General features: G+C 39.4%; 1 protein-coding gene across 1 annotated transcript in view; it reads right to left on the reverse strand.

Moving 5' to 3' along the window:
- The window catches only part of FTO (FTO alpha-ketoglutarate dependent dioxygenase), a 403,968-nt gene that overhangs the window by 363,950 nt on the left and 12,646 nt on the right, over positions 1-27,372 (reverse strand). The window contains exon 3 of the mRNA XM_060172141.1: positions 14,727-15,348. Coding sequence (XP_060028124.1) covers positions 14,727-15,348 — 622 coding nt within the window. The remainder of the gene's footprint in view (positions 1-14,726; positions 15,349-27,372) is intronic.

Genomic DNA, 27,372 nt, shown 5'->3' on the forward strand with positions numbered 1-27,372 from the left:
ACTCTACAGTTTAAGAGGATGATATGTACCCTTGAGGACAAAATGAATGGAACTGAAGGTGACTATGCTAAAGAAAGTAAGTAAAGAGGTGAAAGACGACTGCCAGATGATATTGCTTGTGTGTGGAATATATGCAACAAAAGTAAATGGTTTTCAGAAGGATTTCATTAGAAGGCTAAAGATTCTATATGCAGACTTTGTATCTTTTTTTTTTTTGTGGATGGGTCTTGAAAGCAATGACAAACAGGTAAGTTAGAAAACATTTGAGTACCATTCTTGAAGGATTATATCCCTAGAAGAGAAAAGTTTGCTAAGAAACCTCTCCATAACAATGCTAAAATTTAAAAATGTATTCCTTCGTTGCTTGTGAGGCACAAAAAAATCAAGCATGCAGCTGACAAACAGCACACTTTGTCCTTCTCAAACACTGAGGAGTGAACAGACTGAAGAAATGAATTCAAAGAAGTCTGATGAGGGGGAGGTGGGTGTCAAAAAAAAAATTACCCCAGAGTATTCAACAAAAAAACCACTCTCAGATGCCTTGATACAAGCAATTCAAGATAAACATAGTCTCTTGACACATATAAATTGTAAAATCAATTATGTTTTCTAGGATTTCAGGAGAAAAATAAAAATTCTTTACTAAAAAACCCAAAGTACTTTAGCATTATGTCTGGCTCTGTTAGCTTTCATTGCACATACAAAAAGAAATTAAGATTGCACATACAAAAAGAAATTAAGACATAAATGTACATATATAGGAAGTCGGGAGGTAGCATATCAGTTAAGTGCAGGTGGCACAAAGCACAATGACTGGCTCAAGATCCTGGTTCAAGCACCTGGCTCCACACTTGCAGGGGAGTTGCTTAACAAGAGGTGAAGCAAGTCTGCAGGTGTCCGTCTTTCTTTTCCCCTTTCTATCTCCCCCTCCTCTCTCCATTTCTCTCTGTCCTATTCAACAACGAAGACATCAATAACAACAACAATAATAACTACAGCAATAAAAAAGTGCAAAACCAAAGGGAAAATGAATAAATAAATATAAATAAATACACATATACATATGAGAGGGCCTCATTACATCATGTTTCAAGGAGTTGGGGGAAAAGCTAAAATAAGAAAAGGAGAGAAAAATTGCTCTAGGGCTCTTGGCTTAAGCTTCAAAATACCACATTATATGAAGTAAAATATGAAATGAGAAAAGGGAGCAGAGACACTGCTTAGACAATACATTCTCCAAGTCAGAATTCCCAATAATAGTTGTAATTCTATGGGTAACCATAGGAAAGCACAAAAGTGTCCAGTAGACTTACAGAAGCCTTTATGTTGTAAATAATACAGAAGTGTAGAACCAAACGAAGTTAATCAAAAAGGGCTAATTTTAAAAAGGTAATTAATTACTTATTCATCTAGCTTCAAGCAAATCTTTATCCAAGTTTCAAAGTACATATTCAAACCCAGTTTCTTTGCTTCCGAATGAACGCTCATGATAAATAAAGAAAGATGGCAGTCACTAAGCTGGTTGGTAGCAGTCATTTAAGGATCACAGAGACATCCACTTGCCCCATGAGAGAAGAGCAATAGTTTCAAAGAGCCAAAACATGAAAGTGAAGGAGCGAAAAACCAGTTTCACTATTGCTGCTAAAACAAGGCTTATTGGAAGTCAGTAAGCAAGTTGGTCTTGGTATCAACTGAGACAATTTTTCATCTTTTCAAATAACCTGGTCTAGGTTAGGTATATGCTATTTGCAATCAAAAGAATTAAAATACTAGTCAAGAGATAGTAGGGTGCAGATCGGGGGGTATAGCTCAGTGTTACAGAATAGGATCTACATGCTTAAGCTTCATGTTTGATTGCTGGCACCACCATATACCACAGCTAAGCAGAGTTCCAGACACTTTTTCTTCTACACTTGTTTACATCTCTCATAACAAAGTAAAAACGTTTGGGGCTGGGTGGTAGTGTACCTGGTACAGCACACATATTATAACATGCAAGGCCCCTGGTTCAGGCCCCTGGTCTCCAGGCTGTGCGGGGGGGTGGGGGGGTGGGTGGGGGGGTGGAGATAGAGGGCGGTGGGCTGCACAAGTGATGAAGCAGTGCTGCAGGTATCTCTCTGTCTCTTTCCCTCTCTATATCTCCTTCCACCTGATTTCTGGCGGTCTCTATCAAATAAAGTTAATTTAAAAAATTAATTAAAAATAATATTTTAGTGGTCCAGGAGGTGGCACAGTGGCTAAGGCACTAGACTCTCAAGCATGAGGTCCTGAGTTCAATCCCTGGCAGCACATGTACCAGAGTGATGTCTGGTTCTTTCTCTCTCTCCCCTATCTTTCTCATAAATAAATAAAATCTTTTAAAAAAATAATAATATTTTAAAAGATTATAGTTACAGAAATCGAAGAGTTGTACTTGAACAATACAAGTTCGAGAATAAAAACTACAATTGAGCAACAGATACATGCTGACTTTCCAACACAGGCAATTTCAAAGAAGGATCAAGACACAATGTCTTCAAAGACCTAACATTTCTAATTCAAATATATGCTAAACTACTCTCTCAGGAGAGTAGGCTGAAGAAAGAGCATAATGGTTATGCAAAACACTTTCATGCCTGAGGTTCTGAAGTCTCAGGCTCAATCCCCAACACCACCATAAAACAGAGTGAGCAGCAGTCCCATGAATGTCAGTTGCTTAACACTCTCTCCTTCCATCCCTGTCTCCATGTATCTTTCTGTATCTAATCAAAATACACGAATAAATAAATAAAATTTAAAAGAAGTCAGGATAGTGATTACTGTTTTGAAGAGCTGGGGAGATTATTTTGAAAGGGAGCACTGCTAGAGTGCTGGCATGCTTTAGTAACTGATGTACGTTTTAGCTGAATAGGTATGTTCACTTTGCAGCAACTTACCTAGTATTATCTTTATGACAAATGTATGCTTCAACAGTTAGAAACAACTCAGTAGAAAAGTTGGAATGCAGTTAAGGAAATTTCTTTTTAAAGGGGCCAAAATTGCCCAATGGGAGAAAACCATAAGAAAGATGGGCCAGGAGAAAGAGAACTTAAGGAAGCAATTCCATTTATAATTGAATAACAATAATAATATAAAATACCTAGGAATAAATCTAGCAAAAGAGGTGGAGGAAATTTTCAATAAAAACTATAAGACATTGTTAAAAGAAACAGAGGATGACACAAAGCAATGGAAGAACATCCCCTGTTCATGGACTGGAAGAATAAATATCATTAAAATGGCAATACTGCCAAAAGCAATCTAAAGATTCAATGCAAACCCTATTAAAATCCCAATGACATATTTCAGGAAAATTGAACAGCTTATCCAAACATTCATGTGGAACTATAAAGAAACATGAATCACAAGAGCACTCCTGAGGAAAAAGAAGAAAAGTAGAGGGATCAAAATTCCTGACTTCAGTTTCTATTACAAAACAGTAGTAGCTAAACAGTGTGTTATTGGAACAAAAATGGACATATGGACCAATGGAACAGGATAGAGAGCCCAGAACTAAACCTATACATGTACAGGAACATTATATACAATAAAGGGGCCAAAATTGCCCAATGGGGAAAAAAAAAACTCTTTAATAAATGTAGTTGCTGGGGCCAGATGGTGGTGTACATGGTTAAGTACTCATATTACAGTACACAAGAGACTGGGTTCAATCCCCTGGCCACCACCTGCTGGAAGAAAGTACGAGTGGTGAAGCAGGGATGCAAGTGTCTATCTCTCTCCCTCTCTATCACCCCTCTCAATTTCTATTTGTCTTTATCCAATAATAAATAAAAATATTTTTAATGGTGTTGTGTGAATTAGACAACCAAATAAGGAAAAATGAAATGAGACCACCACCTATCACCAGGCACCAAAGTTAACTCAAAATGAATCAAAAGTCTGTATATTAGACCTGAAACTATAAAATACATAGAAAAATACATGGGTGAAACTTTTCAGGACCTTAACATTAAAGACATATTTGGAGACTCCATCCATGGGAAAGGAAAACAAAAATAAGAATGAATAAACAGGACTATATCAAATTGAAAACCTTCTACACAGCAAAAGAAAATTCATAACAATAACCTGGAAACCCAGTAAATGTGAAAATATATTTGCATACTACACTTCAGACAAGCAGCTGATATTAAACATCTAAAAAGAATTCATAAAATTCAACCAAAAAAAAAAAAAAAGAAAAGGAAAAATAAACATCCCAATAAAAAAGTGGGCAGGAGATATGAATATATAGTTCACACATGGCCCACAGACGTATGCAGAAATGCTCCAACTCATGCATCATTAGAGAAATACAAATTAAAAACACACTGAGATTCCACCTTATACCTGTGAGACTGGGCTCCATATTGGGCTCCATAAATAAAACAAGAGAAGATAAGTGTTGGAAAGGATGTGGAAAGAGAGAGAAACTCTACTACACTTCTAATGGAGTGCAAATTGGTGCAGCCATTATGGAGAACAGTATAGAGAATTCTTAAACACAAATGCAAACACTTTATAATCCAGCAAATCCACTACTAGGTATTTATTCAAATGAGACAATAACGCTAATTCAAAGAGATATATACACCACCATGTTCATAGCAGCTTTATTCACAATGGCAAAAACTTAGAAACAACGAAAATGTCCTTCAACAGGTGACCAGATAAAAAAATTATGGGACAGGGAGTCAGGCCATAGCATAGCAGGTTAAGCACACATGGTACAAGACACAAGGACTGGAATAAGGATCCTGATTTGAGGCCCATCTCCCCACCTGCAAGGGGGGAGGGTTGCTTCACATGCGGTGAAGCAAGTCTGCAGGTGTCTATCTTTCTCTCCCCCTCTCTGTTTCACCTCCTCTCTTCATTTCTCTCTGGCCTAACAATGATGACACCAATAACAATAACAATAAAAAGGGCAACAAAAGGGAAAACAAATAAATGTAAAATATTTATTAAAAATTATGGGACATATACTCAATTGAGTTTTACTCAAATGTTAAAAAAAAAGATGATATTGTGTCCTTTTTAATAAAGTGGATAGAAATGGAAAAGATTATGCTTAGTGAGACAAGGAGGTGAGGGAGATGAAGGACAACTATAGAATGGCTTCACTTATATGCAGAATATACAGGATTGAACATAGGAATATGAAAAAAATCAACCTATATCTAAGACTGCAGGGCCTAAAGGACATTAAAATGCAGTTCAGGTTGAGGTAAAAAACCTCAGAAGTAGACTTAATCAGGTGGAGGAAAGAATATCAACCACCATTCTCTGTGAATTTTAAACTCTTGTAAAGGAAAGTTTTAAGAAAAATGAAGCATTTCTCTGCAAAATAGCAGACTCCATCAGAAAGACAAACATCAGAGTTATTGGGATCCCTGAGGAAGAAAAGAGGCAGAGAGGAGCAGAGAACATATTCAAAAAGAAATTTTAGCAGAAAAATTTCCATATCTTAGCAATGTTCAAAATACAGAAATCCAAGAAGGTTAACACACACTTAAATCTTTGAATTCAAAACAACACACACCAAGACACATCATGGTAATAATATCCAAAACCAGGGACAAGGAAAAAATATCACAGGCTAAAAGGAAAGGAGGAAAGTCACATATAATGAAAGAACTATCAGGCTTTCATCATATTTCTCATAACAAACCCTAGAGGCAAGAAGAGAGTAGAGTGGCATATTCAAAGTACTAAAAGATAAGAACTAACAGCCATGAACTCTATACCCTGCTAAATTATACTTGAAATATAAGGAAGAAGTAAAGATCTTTTCAAACATTCAGAAACTGAAGGAACTTGCTACTACCAAATCTTCCATGAAAGAATTTCTGAGAGGAGTCCCTCATGAAAAGAAGAAACAAGGGAATTCCAACTCTTAATGAGATGATCAGCATTAGAATAGAATCAGAAAAAGAACAACAGCTATGTTCATAGCAGCATTATTCACAATAGTCAAAGAGTGGAAGTATAAATGCCCAACATCAGATGAATGGCTACAGATGTTATGGGATATATATCCCACAGGAATACTACTTTGCAATCAAAAAGATGATATTGTGTATTCAGGAAAAAATGGATGCAACTGGAGGTGATTATGCTTAGCAAAATAAGTAAAAAGATGAAAGACAACTACTAGATGGCTTCACTCATATGTGGAATCTAGACATCTGATTTAAATGAATTTGCCAAAAACAAACAAACAAAAAAATCCAAAGAAAACAGACATAAGTAAACTGTTTGTAAGAATTATAAAACCTTGGGAGTTATCTTTGGAAGGTGGGAGGGTGAGAATACAAAACCATGGTGGTGGGTGTGGTGAAACTATACACTATAATCTGACAATCTTGTAACAAATCATTAATAACAACTAAAAAATATCTTTAAAAAGTGATATAGATGCAGACTCTCTCAAAAGCCTAGACCAAGCAGATCAGAAGCAACCAATAGCACAGCTATATATAAGATACTGGGTACTGTACAACAAACCCTAACAAAAGGACTTTTCAAAGTTAACCCAATTACCAAATAATGTGATGATAACATTAACTATCAATTGTCTTTTTGAACCCTAAGACAGCAGGAACCTCACATCTCCACTATGGAGCCTCTACTTCCCCCAGTCCTGGAACCATTGGATAGGGCCCACTTTCCCATATGCCTCTCCCAATCCATATCAAATAATATTGCATCTGCCGATCACAACCTAACCAACACAACGATTGCCACCTCAACATGCTTCACTTCAGACTGTGTCCAGAGACTTCACGTGTGGAATGACAACCCTTCAACTTCATTACTCGGGTGAGACCTTCCCTTTCATAGTATACTCTAATTTCATCTCAGGTGGTTCACTTTCTAACAAAGTCCCAAAACCTAGATATACACCAGTTTCTGAGAGAGAGAGCATATGTTCACACGTATCCGTAAACTACTGCAAAATATATGCCTGAAAGCAGAAGTGCACTAGAGTTTGCAGTGAGTACCCCCCTAACACTTCCTCTCCTCTATTCCAAGCTTTGGGTCCATGATTGCTCAACAATTTGTTTGACTTCGTATGTTAACTCTCTTTTCAGTCACCAGGTTCCAGATGTCATCAGGATGCCGGCCAGGCTTCCCTAGACGGAAGACCCCACCAGTATGTCCTGGAGCTCTGCTTCCCCAGAGACCCACCCTACTAGGGAAAGAGAGAGGCAGACTGGGAGTATGGACCGACCAGTCAACGCCCATGTTCAGCGGGGAAGCAATTACAGAAGCCAGACCTTCTACCTTCTGCAACCCACAATGACCCTGGGTCCATGCTCCCAGAAGGATAGAGAATGGGAAAGCTATCAGGGGAGGGGGTGGGAAATGGAGATTGGGTGGTGGGAATTGTGTGGAATTGTACCCCTTTGGTTTTGTTAATTAATCCTTTCTTTAATAAGAAAATTAAATTAAATTAAATTAAATTAAATTAAATTAAATTTAAAAAGTGATATAGAAGACCAAACAAGCTTTTCTGAGCATTGATAAGTGGTCTAAAAAAAGACAGGATATGGCAATACAATGAAATAAGAAAGGCCAAAAGACCCAATAGATCCTTGAGACCTGAGACAGGAATATTGGGATGATAAGAAACAGATTAAAATTACCATTTTAATAAATTGTGAATACTACAAAACTCCAAACTACAATTTTAATCTATATTTTCCTGGTCTCTGAGATGAACTAAAAAATACAAATAAATCTACTGTGAAGATTTAAGAATTAAGGTGACAGATTTCCATATGTTAGTAAATTCAATGTTTCCCTAGTTGAAAACAAAATTAAAACTACATGAGTAAATAAATAAACCACAGAGCTACAAGAAATTACTAAAAATAATATTTTTCATCTGGTCTGCCATACATTCAACAGTGACTTTGGATTGGCGTACCTTCCTTTTCCTCATTAACTCTATAGAGGAGACCTAGAAAATACTATCAAGAATGTGCAATGCTCAAGACTAGCCAGAATACTTAAAATGTTTTTCTGAATTAAAAAACTAAAAAAAGTTATGGAAAATGTTCCCTTCCAAGGAAACCAACATGTTAACCAACCACTATTGTTTAGTTAACCTTTTTAAAGGAGTCTTAGTCAAAGAACAAAGTGTGGGCCCATACTGAACAAAGAGGTTTTAAGACCTTCTCTGCTGAAATTTGTTTTCTCAGCTCTAGGAGAACAAGCAATTGCTGCAAAGCTGGAAGAAGAAAATCAAATACTCTGCCTATTTACACATGGTTCCCTGAAGCCATTCCTGATTAAAAATTGCACCATTTCAGTCTTGTGACCAGAGATACCTATTAACTATAACTGCTGTGAGGCCAATGTATTTAGTATATAATTACACAAATTCTATACAAATTACTTCTCAATGACCTCTATAGACCAAAGAGGAATGACTGGCTTATTATAAATCTTTGTGAAGATTTCATGGGGAAAAGGTATTGAAAGCAAATCCCTGAATGATATTAAACTTCAAGGGAACCGAATTTCAGCAGAAACTAATCACTTCTGTTTCTAAATTCCCAGTGCATTTACATGAACCTATTCTATGGCATGTAAAACTCTCCTGTCTGTAATTAACTATGTAATTTTGGACAAGTCACTTACAATCTGCCCACCAAAGTGTGTTTTTAAATTATCTTTATTTATTATTGGATAGTGACAACCAGAAATTGAGAGAGGAGAGAAAAATATAAAGGAAGAGAGAGAGATACCTGCAGCACTGCTTCACTTCTTGCAAAACTTTCCCCCTGCAGGTGGGGACTAGGGGCTCGAACCCACCTGTAATCTGTGTGCTCAACCAGCTAGCCCCACCCCCCATCAAAGTGGTTTTTTTTGTTTCTTGTTGTTGTTGCCCTTGTTGTTTTTATCATTGTTGTGGTTATTATTATTGTTGTTATTGATGTTGTTGTTGCCGAATAGGACAGAGAGAAATGGAGAGAGGAGGGGAAGACAGAGGGGGAGAGAAAGATAGACACCTGCAGACCTGCTTCACTACCTGTGAAGCGACTCCCCTACAGGTGGGGAGGTGGGGGCTAGAACAGGGATCCTTAAGCTGGTCCTTGCACTTCGCGCCACATACGCTTAACCGGCTGCACTACTGCCTGACTCCCCATCAAAGTGTTTTTATATGTAAAATATCCTATTCTCCCCAGCTCACTGCTTTCATCTGTAAAATAAGAAGACTGAACTGGTTAATTTCTATTGTGAATGGGGGTCCAGGTTTGAGCTCCTGGCCACACACGGAAGCACCATTTAAAGGGGGCGCTTCATAAGAGGTGGTGCAGTGCTGTGTTGTCTCACCTCTCACTGTCTTTCACCCTCTATCTGGGGAAGAAAAAAAAATGTATATATATATGGAGAGAGAGAGAGAGAGACAGAGAGAGCAGAGTTTGAAGGGCTGGGCCACGGCACACCTGATTGAGTATGTACGTAACCATGTTCAAGGAGTTCTATTCTAGCCACAGCTTCCCACCTGCAGTGGGGGAAGCTTCCCACATGGTGAAAGAGGTCTGCAGATATCTGTCTTTCTCTCTTCATCTCTACCTCCCCCTTCCCTCTCAATTTCTCTCTACCAAATAAAATAGAAAGAAGACAGAAAAAAAGAGCATGCCAGGAGTTGAAGAGTCATGTAGGTACAAAGCTTCAGTGAAGTCCTGGTGGCGGAAAAAAAAAAAAAAATATGCAAATAGACATGAATGATTTCATTAAATCAATAAAGAAGAAAAGTCTGCTAGAAGCAATGAAATCTCACATGTGCGTAGATCCAGAAAGGAAAAAAAATAAAAGAGAAACTGATATGCATTAAGAAGCATCATAATCAACATGACAACCTGGGAGCAGCAGTAAGAGAAAAGCAGAGTCACATATAAAGAAACTCCTACAGGACTATTAGCGTATTTCTCAACAAAAACTCTGAATACCAGAAATGACTAGTGGGATATATTCAAAACTGAATAGAAAATACCTCAAGAATACACTATCTAGCTAGGTTACTGCTCATATGTTAAGAACTTCTCAAAGAACAGGTAAAAGACTACAGGTTACAGCTAAACCACTTCTGCAAGAAATACTACAGGAACTATATAAATAAAAAAGAAACTCCATGTGGAAATAATAAGGTAACAATAAATGTAAAATGCATGAAAGAAGGAAGGTAACAATAGCTCTTTCTTAATATTTTTACCAGCGATGTAAAAGTGTCTTTACAAAATTATATGGTTTCAGGGGTATTTTCACACCCACATAAGGTATATGGAAGTCACCACAGCCTTCAACAAAGCTCTTGACTCTTAAAACAAACTTGAGATCTGTTTCCTTTCAACTTAAAATTTTCTCCCAGGAACATATCCAAAACATATCCTAGCTTCTTTCCATCCTAGAGTCCTTAAGTTTTATTGACTTTATACCTACTGCTCTGCTTTATGTCTTACTAACACACACACACACACACACACACACACACACACACACACACACACACGGTCAACCCATAGCTATAGCTTTGGGAGAACTATCGTGATTACCATTGGAGGGGGATGCGGAAACTTTGATGGAAGTGGCAGTGGCATGGAATTATACTCCTATTATTATTATTTTAAAGATATATTTTTAAATTTTTTAAATTTATTTTCCATTTTGTTGCCCTTTTTTATTGTTGTTGTAGTTATTATTGTTGTTATTGATGTTGTCATTGTTAGATAGGACAGAGATAAATGAAGAGAGAAGGGGAAGAAAGGGAGAGAGAAAGACAGACACCTGCAGACCTGCTTCACTGCCTGTGAAGCAACTCCCCTGCAGGTGAGGAGGCAGGGGATCAAACCGGGGTCCTTATGCTGGTCCTTAAGCTTCGTGCCATGTGCACTTAACCTGCTGTGCTATTGCTCGACTCCCTACCACTATTATTTTATAATCTTATAAATCACCAATAAAAATTTATCTTAGGGAGTCGGTGAAGCAGGTCTGTAGGTGTCTGTCTTTCTCTCCCCTTCTCTGTCTTCCCCTCCTCTCTCCATTTCTCTCTCTCCTATCCAACAATAATAACTACAACAATAAAATAACAAGGGCAATAAAAGGGAATAAATAAATAAATAAATAATAATAAAAATCTTTAAAATGCTTTTAAAAAGTTAAATATATATATATATCTTTAAAAGATACAAAAGAAAGAAACTAGCAAAGTAACACTAAAACAAACCCTGAGATTCTGACATAGAACTGATGACACAAAGTGATGGTAGCAGGTAGAAGGCCAAATGGGCAGTGGGAGAGGGACACAGGCACCTTGGTGGTGGGCAAATAGTGTGGTATTACACAATCTGATGAGATAATAAGTTGTAGCTCTAAAACATATACAGATGAACCACCTTTATTTACCTCAATAAAAAAATTTTTTTAAAGGGGCCGGGCGGTAGTACAGCAAGGTAAATGCACATGGTGCAAAGCGCAAGGCCCTGAGTAAAGATACTGGTTCCAGCCACTGCCTCCCCACTTGAAGGGGGTTTGCTTCACAGGCTGTGAAACAGGTCTGCAGGTGTCTTTCTCTTCCCCTCTCTTAATCTCTCTCTGTCCTATCAAACAACAGCAATGGCAACAACAATAATAACCACAACAATGCTACAACAACAAGGGCAACAAAATGGGAAATACGGTCTCCAGGAGCAGAGAATTTGTAGTGCAGGCACTGAGCCCCAGCAATAACCCTGGAGGCAAAAAAAAAAAAATTAAAAGAAAAATGAGGGGGTTGGCGGCGCACAGGGTAAAGTGCACATAGTTCGAAGAGCAAGGATAAGCACAATGATCCCGGTTCAAAGCCTTGGCTCCCCACCTGCAGGGGGGTTCACTTCACAAGTGGTGAAGCAGGTCTTCAGGTGTCTCTCTTTCTCTTTCTCTAGCTTCCCCTCCCTTATTAATTTCTCTCTGTCTTATCCAAAAAAAAAAAAAAAATTGAAAAAATGGCCACAAGAACAGTGGATTCGTAATGCAGGCACTGAGTCCCAGTGATAACCCTAAAGGCAAAAAAAAAAAATATATATATATATATATATATATGGAGAGAGAGAGAGAGAATGCCATAACCATTAGAAATAAATAAATAAAATGAGTTAACTCATGTAAAACACATATACCACTACCTGAAACATAGCAGGTGTTCAGTAAATAAGGGTTCCCATTACTGGCATTATTACTAGATAGAGCTCTCAGAGTCTCATAGGTTAAGTGAACAAGGATACAACAGTATTCATCTGTATTCAAGTTCTACTGCAGTTTGGCTTCTAGGTGATAACCACAGAGGGTGTGTGTGTGTGTGTGTGTGTGTGTGTGTGTGTGTGTGTGTGTGTGTGTGTGTGTGTGTGTGTATTCTTTGTCAGTATTAAGTTCTCCTGACCAGAAAAACTATTCATTAAAAATTTAAATTCCTTTCTGAAAGATATTGTAGGTTTCAAAGACTATTTGATCGCCCACGCTCTGGGAGTACAATAGGACTATTAAAATGTAGGTCTGAGAACATGTGTGAGCACAAAGACATCTTTGTAACTGCTGGGACTATCACATACCACTGCCTCAGTTTAAGAGTGTTGCCTCCTGAAGAAAGAAACTAATAAACTCCATTGTTCCTTCACATCAGAGTTCTTGGATATGATAGTTCTTAAATCCCTAGCAAGGACATATTAAATATCAGAGGATCTCAGTTCTTTCCATTAGGACAGCATCAAATCCCCATCAAGTAATTTTCTAAGGTCAGCATTATTATTTGAGATGTCAACGCAAGTGGTGAAATTTCTAGCTTCTGAACTAGTTCCTTGTTTCAGGCTGAAAGTCATAAGTAAAGAAAGAAATTATAGTGGGTCGGGAGGTAGTGCAGCGGGTTAAGCACACATAGCACAAAGTGCAAGGACTGGTGTAAGGATCCTGGTTGAAGTCCCCGGCTCCCCACCTGCAGGGGGGTCGCTTCACAAGCAGTAAAGCAGGTCTGCAGGTGTCTATCTTTCTCTCCCCCTCTCTGTCTTCCCTTCCTCTCTCAGTTTCTCTCTGTCCTATCTAACAACAACATCAATGGCAACAATAACGACAACAAAGGCAATAAAATGGGAAAAAATGGCCTCCAAGAGCAGTGGATTCATAGTGCAGGCACTAAGCCCCACCGATAACCCTGGAGGCAAAAAAAAAAAAAAAACATAGAAAATATACTTGTTATTCTAAAGGATTTTTTTTTTTTGGCCTCTAGGGTTATTGCTGCGGCTCAGTGCCTACACCATGAATCCACTGCTCCTGGAGGCCATTCCCCCACCCCTTTTTGTTGCCCTTGTTGCTGTAGCTTTGTTGTGGTCATTATTGTTGTTGTTGATGTCATTCATTGTTGGATAGGACAGAGAGAAATCGAGAGAGGAGGGGAAGGCAGAGAGGAGGAGAGAAAGACAGACCCTTGCAAACCTGCTTCACTGCCTGTGAAGCGACACCCCTGCAGGCAGGGAGCCGGGGGCTCCAACCGGGATCCTTATGCCAGTCCTTGCGCTTGGAGCCACTTGCGCCTAACACGCTGCACTACCACCTAACCCCCTCTAAAGGAATTTTAACACTGCAGAATGATATGAAATTTAAAGAAAGTTCACAAGAATTTCTTTTTCAAGTACATTTTGAGAAATAATCAACTTGGAATACATTTAAAAAAAAAAAGACAACAAAATCCAATCAAAATTCCAGAGTTTTCAGGACATAATCATCTTTCAGAGTTCCAGTTGACTCACTGATGGGTTATCTAGAACTCTGGTTTATCGGGTATCTTTCAGTAAATAAGTAGAACAGCTGAACAGGCAAAAGCGCTAATATGCCATGTTGTATCTTTGTCAACTGAATGGGCAGAAAAGAAAGTCAGCAATTGTTATATTATACGATGTATCTGATTACCTTTTTGGAAATCCTGTCCTGAAAAATAAGGGAAATCTAAATACACAAAGATTGAACAGGAGAAGAAAGAAAACTGGGATAGGCCACAAAAATTGTAGCCTCTGATCTCTGTTCCAAGGAAACCAGATTTTAGAAACTGCAAAAACAAGTCTGTGACAACCCTACCAGGTTTAAAACTACAGACTTTAATGGGGAGTGGGATATCCTTTAAAAAGAAAAAAAAAGGGGGGGGGAGACTATCTTCTTATAAACCACACCTCAACTGCTTTTGGCATAGAAGGACAGTAGTCAAAAGTATATAAAAGCTAAACCCAACTCCATATTTGAAAAATCACTCCCATCAAGACAGTGATGTCGATCTTAATAAAATACTTTGGCAAGACTGGAAATATGCACCTGTGGGAAGCTGGAAAAGATTTGACAGATTTTTGTTTTCTCGGCCTTTTATCAGTAAGTTAATTATAGCAACTGTACAATCTACTGTGAGCTTTTGAGATAGGCAGTTGACGGTATGAAGCCAAGATGCTGCTCTCTGGGGTATGGGAAAGACAAAATGACAGCAGTGCTTACGCATGAAAATATTCTACCTGGGAAGAGCATAACTATGAGCCAGAGAGCACAGCTGGATGGAAAGAAAGATTCTGCAGATATATGTGTATATAAAACATTTAAAAAAAGCCAATACCTATACACACACATTGCACACGTCTAGAGCTAGTTATATTACATTTAAAGCTGCATATTCACAGAGCAGACAGTACCTTCACAGCTATAACTGTACACTGCCACCGATGACCTGTCCACCAGATTCTCATCATGATGCCAGCTCACTGCCATCTTTCCCATGCCAAAATAAGGTTCCTCTTTCAGGTATGAAATTTTCTGGGGATCCATGAAATTCACCAAAGTCACATTGTATGCTGCTCTGCTTCTCAATTCCACTTCATCTGGTCCATCATACCCCAAACCAACCCTGGGAAAATCTGGACCTATACACACTGGCACTTCGTCGATATTATTTTTTTCTCTGGCAACAAGTTCTTCCAAACCTTGGATGGTCTCAATCTGCATGTATTCATTGAGTTTCAGGAGGCTTTGACAAGCAGCAGCTATTTCAGCCTCACTGTATTTTGCATTGGAACCCTTCACTGGCCAGGGTATGGTAAAAAGCCTGGTGTTCAGGTACTTGTAGGTGCAGCCTGGGTTACCAATGAGAATGCGAGATACTGGAGTGAGTATATCTTTGCCTTGGATCCTAACCACGTCCCGAAATAAGCAGCCATGCTTGTGGAGTGCCAGGAAAGCATCTTGAACATCTTTATGGAGCTCATCCGGTACGCTGCCGGCTTCTCGAAGAATCAACTTAGGATATTTCAGCTGCCACTGGAACAAAACCAAAGCAATATTATATGTTTATGGATGGCTATATTTTTATTAGTTACCAAGTAGCTTTCTTTAAGCATTTAGGAGAAACAAGAACTGTCAGGTGGTTCTTGTAACACAGATTTACATCTCTCTAACCTAAAATAGAAAACTAAATAAAACAAATAGCTCGGTGGTAAAAATATTCAGGCCCAAGCTGAAACAATTATGTATCCTTAATATATAAATAATGATAATAATAACAACAACTTGGACGTTGATCTCCAAGAGTTCCTCTGTGATCACTCACACCCTCCCCTACACAATCACTCTGCCTATTTCTTTAGTCCTCCTGAAAACACAAATTCATTATTAATTCTTATCATTTATTTAACACTTTATATGTCATGTATTATTCTAAATGATTTGTACGCATTAATTTACTTCTAATAATTTTATATGGCAGTGCTATTATTGTCATGTTTATGGAAAAGAACAGCAACATTTTTAGAAACTTGCCCCAAAACACATAGCTGATAAGAGTTGGACTGAAAAGGTCACTGAAATCCATAGTCTGGCTCCAGGTCATAAGTTCCTAACCAGCCTCTCAACTATACTGCCCCTCAGTAATAGCCAGTTGGTTTCTGCTTCAGCATTGTCACTAAAAGAGATATCATTTATCTTAGGGAGTTAGATACTCAGTTAGTTCCATGAATATAGAGGTCATGACTATTGTGTTAGTCACTGGAATACTAATGCCCATAAAATATTCAGTAAGTATTAAATGAAATGAAATGAAACTTTTCCACTGTAGTTCAGAAAGTTGCAGTAATTCCACAAGTATCACTGAAGGAGAATAGTTTAATAGTCTCTACAAATATGGGAATGCAGAGATTTACTAATGTAGTTTAGAACTTCATTACTTGTTTAATTTACCACTTCTGGCCCCCAGGGCTTAACAAATATGAAATGGGAGTAAGCCAGAATTTTTGATTCTATAAAATGAGATAGACTTTTCCTTTTAACCAAAGCAAAAGATTTTTACAAGACAAGGTCATTTATTCTTCCATATATTTTGTTCCATTCAATAAATGTCTACAGAGTACTTAGCAAACAGTAGACAGAGGTAAGTTTCTTGTCCTCACAAAACGTTCTATCAGATAAATAAGAAAAAGCAATTTTCAATTCTGTTTTGTACTAGGAAAGAAACAGGTCAATAGAAAATATGTCTTTCCCAACAACAAAAGTCCTGGACCAGAGGCTTCACAAACGAATTCTACAAAACCTTCAGGAAACAGTTAATACCCATACTCCTAAAGCTTTTCCATAAGATCGAAGAAACAGGAACACTCCCTTCCACCTTCTATGAAGCCAACATCACCCTGATACCAAAAGCAGATAGAGACACAACAAAAAAGGAAAACTACAGACCGATATCTCTGATGAGCATAGATGCCAAAATATTAAACAAGATCTTGGCCCACCGGATACAGCAGCACATCAAAAAATTGTTCATCACGACCAAGTGGGATTCATCCCAGGAATGCAAGGCTGGTTCAACATATGCAAGTCTATCAATGTCATTCACCACATCAATAAAAGCAAAACCAAAAACCACATGATTATCTCAATAGATGCAGAGAAAGCCTTTAACAAAATCCAACACCCATTCATGCTCAAAACTCTACAAAAAATGGGAATAGATGGGAAATTCCTCAAGAGAGTGGAATCCACATATAGCAAACCTACAGCCAACATCATACTCAATGGACAGAAGCTGAAAGCGTTTCCCCTCAGATCAGGGATTAGACAGGCTGTCCACTATCACCATTAGTCTTCAACATAGTATTGGAAGTTCTTGCCATAGCAATCAGGCAAGAGAAAGAAATCAAAGGAATACAGATAGGAAGGGAAAAAGTCAAACTCTCACTATTTGCAGATGGTATGATAGTATACATAGAAAAACCTAAAGAATCCAGCAGAAAACTACTGGAAGTTATTAGGCAATATAGCAAGGTATCAGGCTACGAAATTTTTGTACAAAATGTACAAAAATCAGTGGCATTTCTATATGCAAACACTAAATCTGAAGAAGAAGACATCCAGAAATCACTCCCATTCACTGTTGCAACAAAATCAATAAAATACTTAGGAGTAAACCTGACCAAAGAAGTGAAAGACTTGTATACTGAAAACTATGAGTCGCTCTTTAAGGAAATAGAAACTGATACCAAGAAATGGAAAGACATCCCATGCTCATGGATCAGAAGAATAAATATCATCAAAATAAATATTCTCCCCAGAGCTAGATACAAATTTAATGTGATACCCATCAACGTTCCAGCAAGCTTCTTTAAGAAAATAGAACAAAAACTACAATCATTTATCTGGAACCAGAAAACACCTAGAATTGCCAAAACCATCTTGAGGAAAAGAAACAGAAATGGAGGCATCACACTCCCAGACCTTAAACTATATTATAAGGCCATCATCATCAAAACAGCCTGGTATTGGAACAAAAATAGGCACAAAGACCAGTGGAACAGAATTAAAAGCCCAGATATAAACCCCCACACCTATGGACATCTAATCTTTGATAAGGGGGCCCAAAATATTAAATGGAAGAAGGAGGTTCTCTTCAATAAATGGTGCTGGGAAAACTAAGTTGTAACATGCAGAAGAATGAAATTGAACCACTTTATCTCACCAGAAACAAAAATCAACTCCAAATGGATCAAAGACCTGGATGTCAGACCAGAAACTATCAAATACTTAGAGGAAAACATTGGTGAAACACTTTCCCACCTAAACCTCAAGGACATCTTTGATGAAACAAACCCAATTGCAAGGAAGACTAAAACAGAAACAGACCAATGGGACTACATCAAATTGAAAAGCTTCTGCACAGCCAAAGAAACTATCACACAAACAAAGAGACCCCTCACAGAATGGGAGAAGATCTTCACATACCATACATCAGAAAAGAGACTAATCACCAAAATATACAGAAAACTCAGCAAACTTAGCACCAAAAAAGCAAATGACCCCATCCAAAAATGGGCAGAGGATATGAACAAGACATTCACTTCAGAGGAGATCCAAAAGGCTAACAAACATATGAAAAACTGCTCCAGGTCGCTGATTGTCAGAGAAATGCAAATAAAGACAACACTGAGATACCACCTCACTCCTGTGAGAATGGCATACATCAAAAAGGACAGCAGCAACAAATGTTGGAGAAGCTGTGGGGACAGAGGAACCCTTCTGCACTGCTGGTGGGAATGTAAATTGGTCCAGCCTCTCTGGAGAGCAGTCTGGAGAACTTTCACAAGGCTAAACATAGACCTTCCATATGACCCAGTAATTCCTCTCCTAGGGATATACCCCAAGGATTCCATAACGCCGAACCAAAAAAATATGTGTACATCTATGTTCATAGCAGCACAATTCATAATAGCTAAAACCTGGAAGCAACCCAGGTGCCCAACAGCAAATGAGTGGCTGAGAAAGCTGTGGTACATATACACAATGGAATACTATGCAGCTATTAAGAACAATGAGCCCACCTAATCTGACTCTTGGACAGAGCTAGAAGGAATTATGTTAAGTGAGCTAAGTCAGAAAGATAAAGATGAGTATGGGATGTCCCCACTCATCAACAGAAGTTGAGAAAGAAGAACAGAAAGGGAAACTAAAAGTAGGATCTGATTAAATTGAAAGCAGGGCACCAATGTAAAAACCCTGTGGTGAAGGGTAGGGTGGCCATTGGGCTTCCTGTCACGACGGGGGTGGGGGGAGATGGGACACAGTCTTTTGGTGGTGGGAATGGTGTTTATATACATTCCTATTAAAGTGTAAACATTACTATTGGAACTATTCAGCTCGTCAACGTATATAAGCCTCACAGTGCCTCATGGGATAATGAGGTCCTGCCTAGCCCGAATCACCCAGCCGTTTACATTGGAGACTTTAATAGTCATCACCAAGACTGGGGATATTCCTCCAATCGTGCTGACGGCTCTATCTTAGCCAACTGGGCTTCAGCGGATGACCTCTCCCTATTATACGATCCCAAACAGCCAGGCTCTTTTCACAGTGCTAGATGGAATAAAGACTCGTCACCCGACCTGTGCTGGATTAGCACAGTCAACGGCCAAGCCTTTCCCGCTACGAGACAAGTTCTCAAGATCTTCCCGCACAGTCATCACCGCCCAGCTATCATCCACATTGGTCTCCAGCTCCCACTGATTGTGTGCTCGGAGAAACTAAGATGGAACTTTCGGAAAGCAAACTGGCATCTGTTCAGTGATCTTACCAACAAATCTATTCCTGAAATTCCAATTAACTCTATCCCCTGTGAAGATTCCTACAGCACTTCCGCCAAGCCATCTTCAAAGCAGCTTCCCAAGCTATTCCTCGTGGGAGACGTGCTAACTATACGCCTTGTCTTGATGCTGAATGCGAGCAACTACTAAAGCAGTTTGATGAGTCGGGCGACCCAGATGTGGCTGACCATCTCATTGCCTCCCTGGATGCAGCACACCAAGCCCGCTGGCAACAACTCACGGAAAGTCTGAACTTCACCTACTCATGTAGGAAGGCCTGGAAGCTTCTTCATAGTCTAGGTGCCGGTAGCCAACCCTCTCCCGTCTCCCATCCTCCCGTATCTCCAAACTCAGCGACCAGTCACCTAACTCAAGTTGGACGTGCTAAGATCGACCCAGTCTGGAAAAGAGAAATTTCCCATGAGTGGTCATCCCACTTCCGTTTATCTTGTTCATCTCCAAAACTCTCTCCTTTTACACTGTCTGAACTGGAAGACGCTTTGAAGAGGGTTAAACTGGGAACATCTGCTGGCTATGATACCATCACCCCAGAACTCATTCTTAACTTGGGCCCCACGGCAAAGAAGTGGCTCACTACATTCCTGTCCCACATTTTGGAATCCCAATCTATGCCCAAAATTTGGCGTCGTGCGAAGATAATAGCAGTTTTGAAACCAAAGAAAGACCCAATACTGGCCACCAGCTATAGACCAATTTCTCTCCTCTCCGTGTGTTACAAACTCCTTGAGAGGCTGCTTCTGTCACGAATTTCTCCTCTTATAGAGAAATTCCTATCACCCGCCCAAGCTGGTTTCCACCCAGGAAGATCTACCTGCGAACAAGTCCTGGCCCTCTCAACTTACATTGAAAATGGATTCCAGAAGAATTTAAAGATGGGTGCTGTCTTTGTTGATCTCACAGCAGCCTATGACACGGTCTGGCACCGTGGTCTCCTAGTCAAGATCTCAAGATGCCTGCCTCCATGGGTGGCCAACACTATATCGTTTCTTCTCCAAAACAAAAGATTCCGGGTGCATCTGGGTGACAAGTCTAGCAGAAGGAGACTTGTCTCAAGTGGCCTCCCCCAGGGCTCTGTTCTGGCTCCTACACTATTTAATATTTACATCAATGACCTCCCAGAAACTTCTTCAAGGAAGTTCATCTATGCCGATGACATCTGCTGTGCAACTCAGGCATCCAAGTTAGACATCCTCGAGGAAACACTCACGAAAGACATGTCTCTGATATCTGATTACTGTAAAAAATGGCAACTAATCCCTAGCACTGCAAAAACGGTATCATCTGTTTTCCATCTACACCATGCCTCGGCCTCGCGTGAGCTTAATGTGCAGCTTGGCGATACGAGAATCCGGCATGAAGCCCAGCCAGTGTATCTTGGCGTTACTCTCGATCGCACTCTGTCATTTCACAAACATCTCATAAAATCTGCAGCAAAGGTGGGCGCGAGGAATAACATCATTGCAAGACTGGCCAGCTCCTCATGGGGCACGAGCGCTTCCAAACTACGATCATCATCTCTGGCATTATGCTATTCCACTGCAGAATACTGTGCCCCAGTATGGTTCCGTAGCCCCCATGTTCTCTTGGTCGACTCCAAATTATATTCCTCCATGAGGATAATTTCTGGAACCATCCGTTCCACCCCGGTCCCATGGCTGCCAGTTCTCAGCAACATCGCCCCGCCAGATATTCATCGGGATGCGGCATCATCTAAGTTCATTTCCCATGTCTACGCTCGACCAGACCTGCCAATATACGTGGATATCTTCGCCCACCCTGTCCAACGCTTGACGTCTCGTCATCCAATCTGGTCCCCTACACCTACACTGAACTTCTCTGTTCCAGACTCTTGGAAACAGAGTTGGCAGTCAGCTGAGGTAAAGAACAAACACCTCATTACAGACCCCTGCAAGCGTCAACCCGGCTTTGACCTAGCACGTTATGATTGGGCCCTCCTCAATTGCTATCAAACAGGCCATGGCCGGTGCGCCGCTATGTTCCACCGCTGGGGAGCCAGAGACGACCCGAACTGCCCCTGCGGCTCCAGACAGACTATGACCCACATAGTCAACGACTGCCACCTCTCCAGATTCAAAGGAGGTCTCGAAACTTTACATCAGGCTCAACCTGACGCTGTTGACTGGCTATGGAAGAAGGGCAAACGCTAGAAGAAGAAGAAGTATAAACATATAAACCACTATTAATATGAGAGGGGAAAATTGATCATATGTCTAGAACTTCTTAAAACACAGACTAGGTCTTTTTAATACATAGGCTGTCTTTGATATGTTGTCTCTCTCAAAAGCCTAGACCAGGGAGAACAGAAGCAACCGGTAGCATAGCTGTATACTGGGTATTATACCCCAAACCCTAACAAAGGGACTTTCCAAAGTTAACCCAATCACCAAATAATGAGATGATAACAATAACTATCCATTGTCTTCTTGAACCCTAAGACAACAGGAACCTCACATTTCCACTATAGAGCCTATATTTCCCCCAGTCCTGGAACCTTAGGGTGGGTCCCACTTTCCTGCATGCTGCTCTCAATTCAAATAAAATAATATTGCATTCGCGGATCGCAACCTAATCAACGCAACGAGTGCCACCACAACATGCTTCACTTCAGACTGTGACCAGAGACTTCAGGTGTGGAATGACAACCCTTCAGCTTCATCACTCGGGTGAGACCTTTCCTTTCATAATATTCTCTAATTCTATTCCAGGTGGACCACTCCCCAATAAAGTCCCCAAACCTAGATATAGTCCAGGTCCCCTGAGATAAGAGCATAGGTTCACCCGTGCCCATAAACTAGGGGAAGAATATATACCTGAAAGCAAAAGTACACAAGAGTATGCAGGGAATATCCCCCAACACTTCATCTGCACTATTCCAGCCTTTAGGTCCATGATTCTTCAACAATTTGTTTGGCTTTGTATGTTAACTCTCTTTTCAGCCACCAGGTTTTAGATGCCAGCAAGATGCTGACCAGACTTCCCTGAACAGATGACCCCATCAATGTGTACTCCGCTTCCCCAGAGCCCCACCCTACTAGGGAAAGAGAGAGGCAGACTGGGAGTATGGACTGACCAGTCAACGTCCATGTTCACCAGGGAAGCAATTATAGAAGTCAGACCTTCCACCCTCTGCAACCCACAACGACCCTGGAACCATACTCCCAGAGAGATAGAGAATGGGAAGGCTATCAGGGGAGGGGATGGGATATGGAGATTGGGTTATGGGAATTGTGCAGAACTGTGCCCCTCTTATTCTATGGTTTTGTTAATGTCTCCTTTCTCAATAATAATAATAATAATAAAAGAAAATATGTCTTTCAAGTAAGGAAACATTCTCGAAGAATCTGACATTGAAGCTGTCATCTTCAAGTAAAAAAGAAAGTGAAAGAGTTCCCCAAAGAGTTCCCCAGGAAGAGGGACTTAAAAATATAAAAGCACTGAGGATAGAAATCAGTCTTTCCAGAGATTAAAAAAAAAAAGTGTTAATTGTAGGAGAGAAAAAGAAAGACAAAGGCAGAAAATGCAATGAGATGAAGAGGAGGGTGCAGTCTAGGTCACAGAATCTGGGAGGCCAGAGTAAGGGATCAGAATATGACTGTAAGTGAACCAGGTGGTTCCAAGGATAAAAGGATAACTTGATTTACATTTTATTAGCATCACTCTTGAAAAAGCCTGAAGTGCACACTTATTCCCCATCACATATTCAGTGACATCATTTTGGTATCCTGAAGTAGGCCATGATGGAAGTGCTGGTCCAGTTTTATACTTTCAAATGTGGTTGTCCAGTTTTTCCAACATCCTTAGTTAAAGAGGTTTTCTTCTTGCCAAAGGGGATTATATATAGATTTAGATATTAGATCTGAAACTATAAAATGCCTAGAAGAAAACATAAGTGAAACACTCAGGTCCTTAACATCAAAGATGTATTGGAGACTCACCTCTGTCTGTGGCCAAGGGAAACTAAAGAAAGGATGAGTAAATGGGATCACATCAGACAAAAATGATTCTACACACTGAAATAAAATTCCACAAAGATAACTAAAGCAGCTGAGACACGCTATCTTGCACATCACACAACTAACAGGGAGCTGATATTAAAGAAGTACAATGAAATCATATAGTTCAACAACAAAAAAACCAAAGAGCCAAGGAAGAAGTAGGCAAAAGATCTGAAGGAGACATTCACATGGTACACAGACATGAAAAAAACAAAAAAACAAAAAACAATGTTCTCTGTCACTTACCACTAGGGAAATGTAAATTAAGACCATAATAAGACAGTGCCTCACACCTGTGAGGGTGGCCCACATCAACAAAACAGCAGATGACAAGTGTTGGCAAGAATGTGGAGAAAAAAGGAACTCTGTTATACTGTTGGTGGGAATTCAAACTGGTGCGGTCCCTAAGGAAAACCGTCTGAAGAGCCCTTAAACAAATGAAAATACAAATGCCTTATGATCCAGTAATACTACTCCTAGGCACATATCCAAAAAACAAGAAAGCACTAATTCAAAAGGATATATGCTGTCCTATGTTCATAGCTGCGTTATTTATAATAGCAAACATCGAAACAACCTAAATGCCCAAGGAAAGATGACTAAATAAAAAAGTTATAGAATATATATTCAATGGAGCATTACAATACAAAATTTTTTAAAGATGAAACTGTATTATTTAAAACAAAATGGACAGACCTGGAGGTGATTAAGCTAAGTGAAGTGAAGTAACTCTAGAGGTGGAGGATCCCTATTGGATGATTTTGCACACATGTAGAACTAAAAGAAAGCAAATGAATTTACAAAAAAAAAAAAAAGGATAATAAAATTGCTTCTTGGACTTTTTGAGAGTTATGTTGCTTATAGCAAGGGGGACATAACTTTGGCGGAGAGATCACACACAGGTGTAGATTTAAAGTATACACCTGAAATTTCACGATTTTGTAAAACATTGTTAAATCACTAGTAAAAACGGGGGAGGGGAGGCCATGGTAGAGCAATCACACCAGCAAAATGCTAAGAAATGCTAAGAAAAAAAAAAAAATCAAGGTCCACATCGCCACCTAAGTCCACTGTTAAACATCTACTTCCATGTGTATCACCGTACAAACAGGAATGTATGATCAAAAACATCTGACTAGTAGAGAAAATACTTCTGATTTTGGAATCAGATGGAAGGGAGAAGAAGTTAATGACTGAAATAGGATTGTGAATTAGCTAGCTAGTTGGTGGGTTACTAAGCTTCAGGTGTTTGCTTTTTGGAGGGAGAAGGATATTTATTTCAGGTTTCTCAGTGAAAATATAAAGTCAATCACTAGCTAAGAATGTGTGTTGGTCATTAGTTCTATTTGACAAAATTGTTCTGAACTCCCCCACTCCCTCCTCACCTCACCCGTTTCGGTTCCAATATAGAAATAAAATTCCAGGTCCCCTCAGGATGGATGAAACATGTGACTCCTTTTGTCCAATGTGAAATGATGTCTGTCACTTCTAGCCTCGAGCATTATTTCAGTGACAGTGCCAGACCCTCCAGATTACTCTTTTCCCCTTTGGCATACCAACCAGGTGGTGGCTGCTTAGATGCCTGACTTACTACTTTAATGGGGAATGACGCTCTAACAACCCACAAATGATACGTAAAATGAACAAGAGAGATTGTTGGGTGAAGCCACTGAGATTTCAGGTTTGTTGGCTGCTACAACAGCTCTACCTAGTCAATTCTGGCAGATGGGGGATGCAGGAAATTGAGAGTATGCAGGAAGTGTGAGAAAGTATGTAAAAGACAAGTGAATTAGTCAAGTCTAAATACGGGAAAATTACTTTACTAGGAAAGCACAGCAGAATTGCTGTGCTGCTCAGTGTGCCTGAGACGTCAGTGTGAGGTATTCGATAATGAATTTACTCTTCGGTCAACCAAGGAGACTGTCAAGGATTCCTTTTGGACATGTAGTTTTTGTACCTCATTTTGTACCTCAAAAAAAAAAAAAAAAAAAGAAAGGAAAAGAAAAGAAAGAGAAGGGGGAGGAAGGAAGGAAGGGAGGAAAAAATAGAGATATCGCACTGTAAGCTTATGTAAAGAGGAATGCGATCTAATAAGGAAAGCAGAACATTCTGGGGTCATAAACAGAAGCTCTAATTTCATTGCTAAACTGTTTTGTTTTCTAGCAGGTTTCTGGGGCCTCAGTATACTGGAAGCAATCTATCTAGCCACAATGATTATAAAGGAAATTTCTCCATAGTGCTCTTAGCACAAAATACAAAAGGAAAGTAAGATTGTTACTAAGAATTTAATTTTAAACATACACTCAGTAAGACTGGGAGAAGAAAAAAAAAAAGATAAAAAATAATACAAAAGTTGAATGTGCTCTTAGATAAAAGTCCAGTCCATACTGAGGCAAGAATATATAAAAGATATATTTAATACAGAGGAACTATTAACTCCAAGGACTTAGAAAATTTATTTAAGTGTATGAAGCAACTGTAAATGCCATGATATAGAAAACATTTTTTAATTTTTTAATAATTATTTGTTCCCTTTTGTTGCCCTTGTTGTTTTATTGTTGTAGTTATTTTGTTGTTATTGATACTGTTGTTGGATAGGACAGAGAGAAATCAAGAGAGGAGGGGAAGACAGAGAAGGGGAAAGAAAGACACCTGCAGACCTGCTTCACCACTTGTGAAGTGACTCCCCTGCAGGTGGGGGAGCTGGGAGCTTGAACAGGGATCCTTATGCCAGTCCTTGTTCTTTGTGCCACGTGCACTTAACCCGCTGCGCTACCATCCAACTCCCATAAAAAAACATTTTAAAAGTAAAACAGTAATGACATGGAACAATATCAGGTGACTTTTTTTAACTGATACTTCATCTATCTTCCTACTCTGATCCCACTTGCTATTTTTCCTGTAAGCCACAAGGGTCAAGCATTTCAGCACTTCTCTTAAAGGCAAACTCTTTCCCCTACTCTTATACCTGGAAGATCCTTCTCATTCTTCAGGTCACTTTCTCAAATAAATCTTCCTTGAACACCCTCCTCCTCCCCCACCCATTATCATTCATCACACACACAGCTCACATAGCACATATCTATCACCTGTAACTATGTATTTATTTAAATTGTTCAGGGTTAAAAAAAACCACCTCCTACAAGACTGTAAACTCTTAGGACCAGATAGAAATCTAACTCATCATTACATCCATAACACCTGGCTTAAATGTAAGTGCTCCAGGCTTCTTTATAAGAATAAAAGCTTTGGGAGTTGGGCGGTAGTGCAGTGGGCTAAACGCATGTGGCGCAAGGCACATAAGGATCCCAGTTCGAGCCCTTGGCTCCCCACCTACAGGGGATTGGCTTCACAAGTGGTGAATGAAGCAGGTCCACGGGTGTCTATCTTTCTCTCCCCCTCTCTGTCTTCCCCTCCTCTCTCCATTTCTCTCTGTCCTATCTAACAATGATGACAATAATAATAACTACAACAACAATAAAAACAAGGGCAACAAAAGGGAAAATAAAAAAAAAAGAATTTAAAGGCTAGCTTTAAAAAAAAAATAAGTCCTCTGGAAAAGAAAGAACACTATCATTACACAAAATACTAAGCTTTGGGATAAAAATAATTCTAAAATGAAAAAGAAAACACTAGCATCTATGAGGTGGTGCAAAAGATGGGGGGGATGGTTTGGACCACCA

This window comes from Erinaceus europaeus, chromosome 2 (assembly GCF_950295315.1).
Source record: "Erinaceus europaeus chromosome 2, mEriEur2.1, whole genome shotgun sequence".
Classification (NCBI taxonomy): Eukaryota; Metazoa; Chordata; class Mammalia; order Eulipotyphla; family Erinaceidae; genus Erinaceus; species Erinaceus europaeus.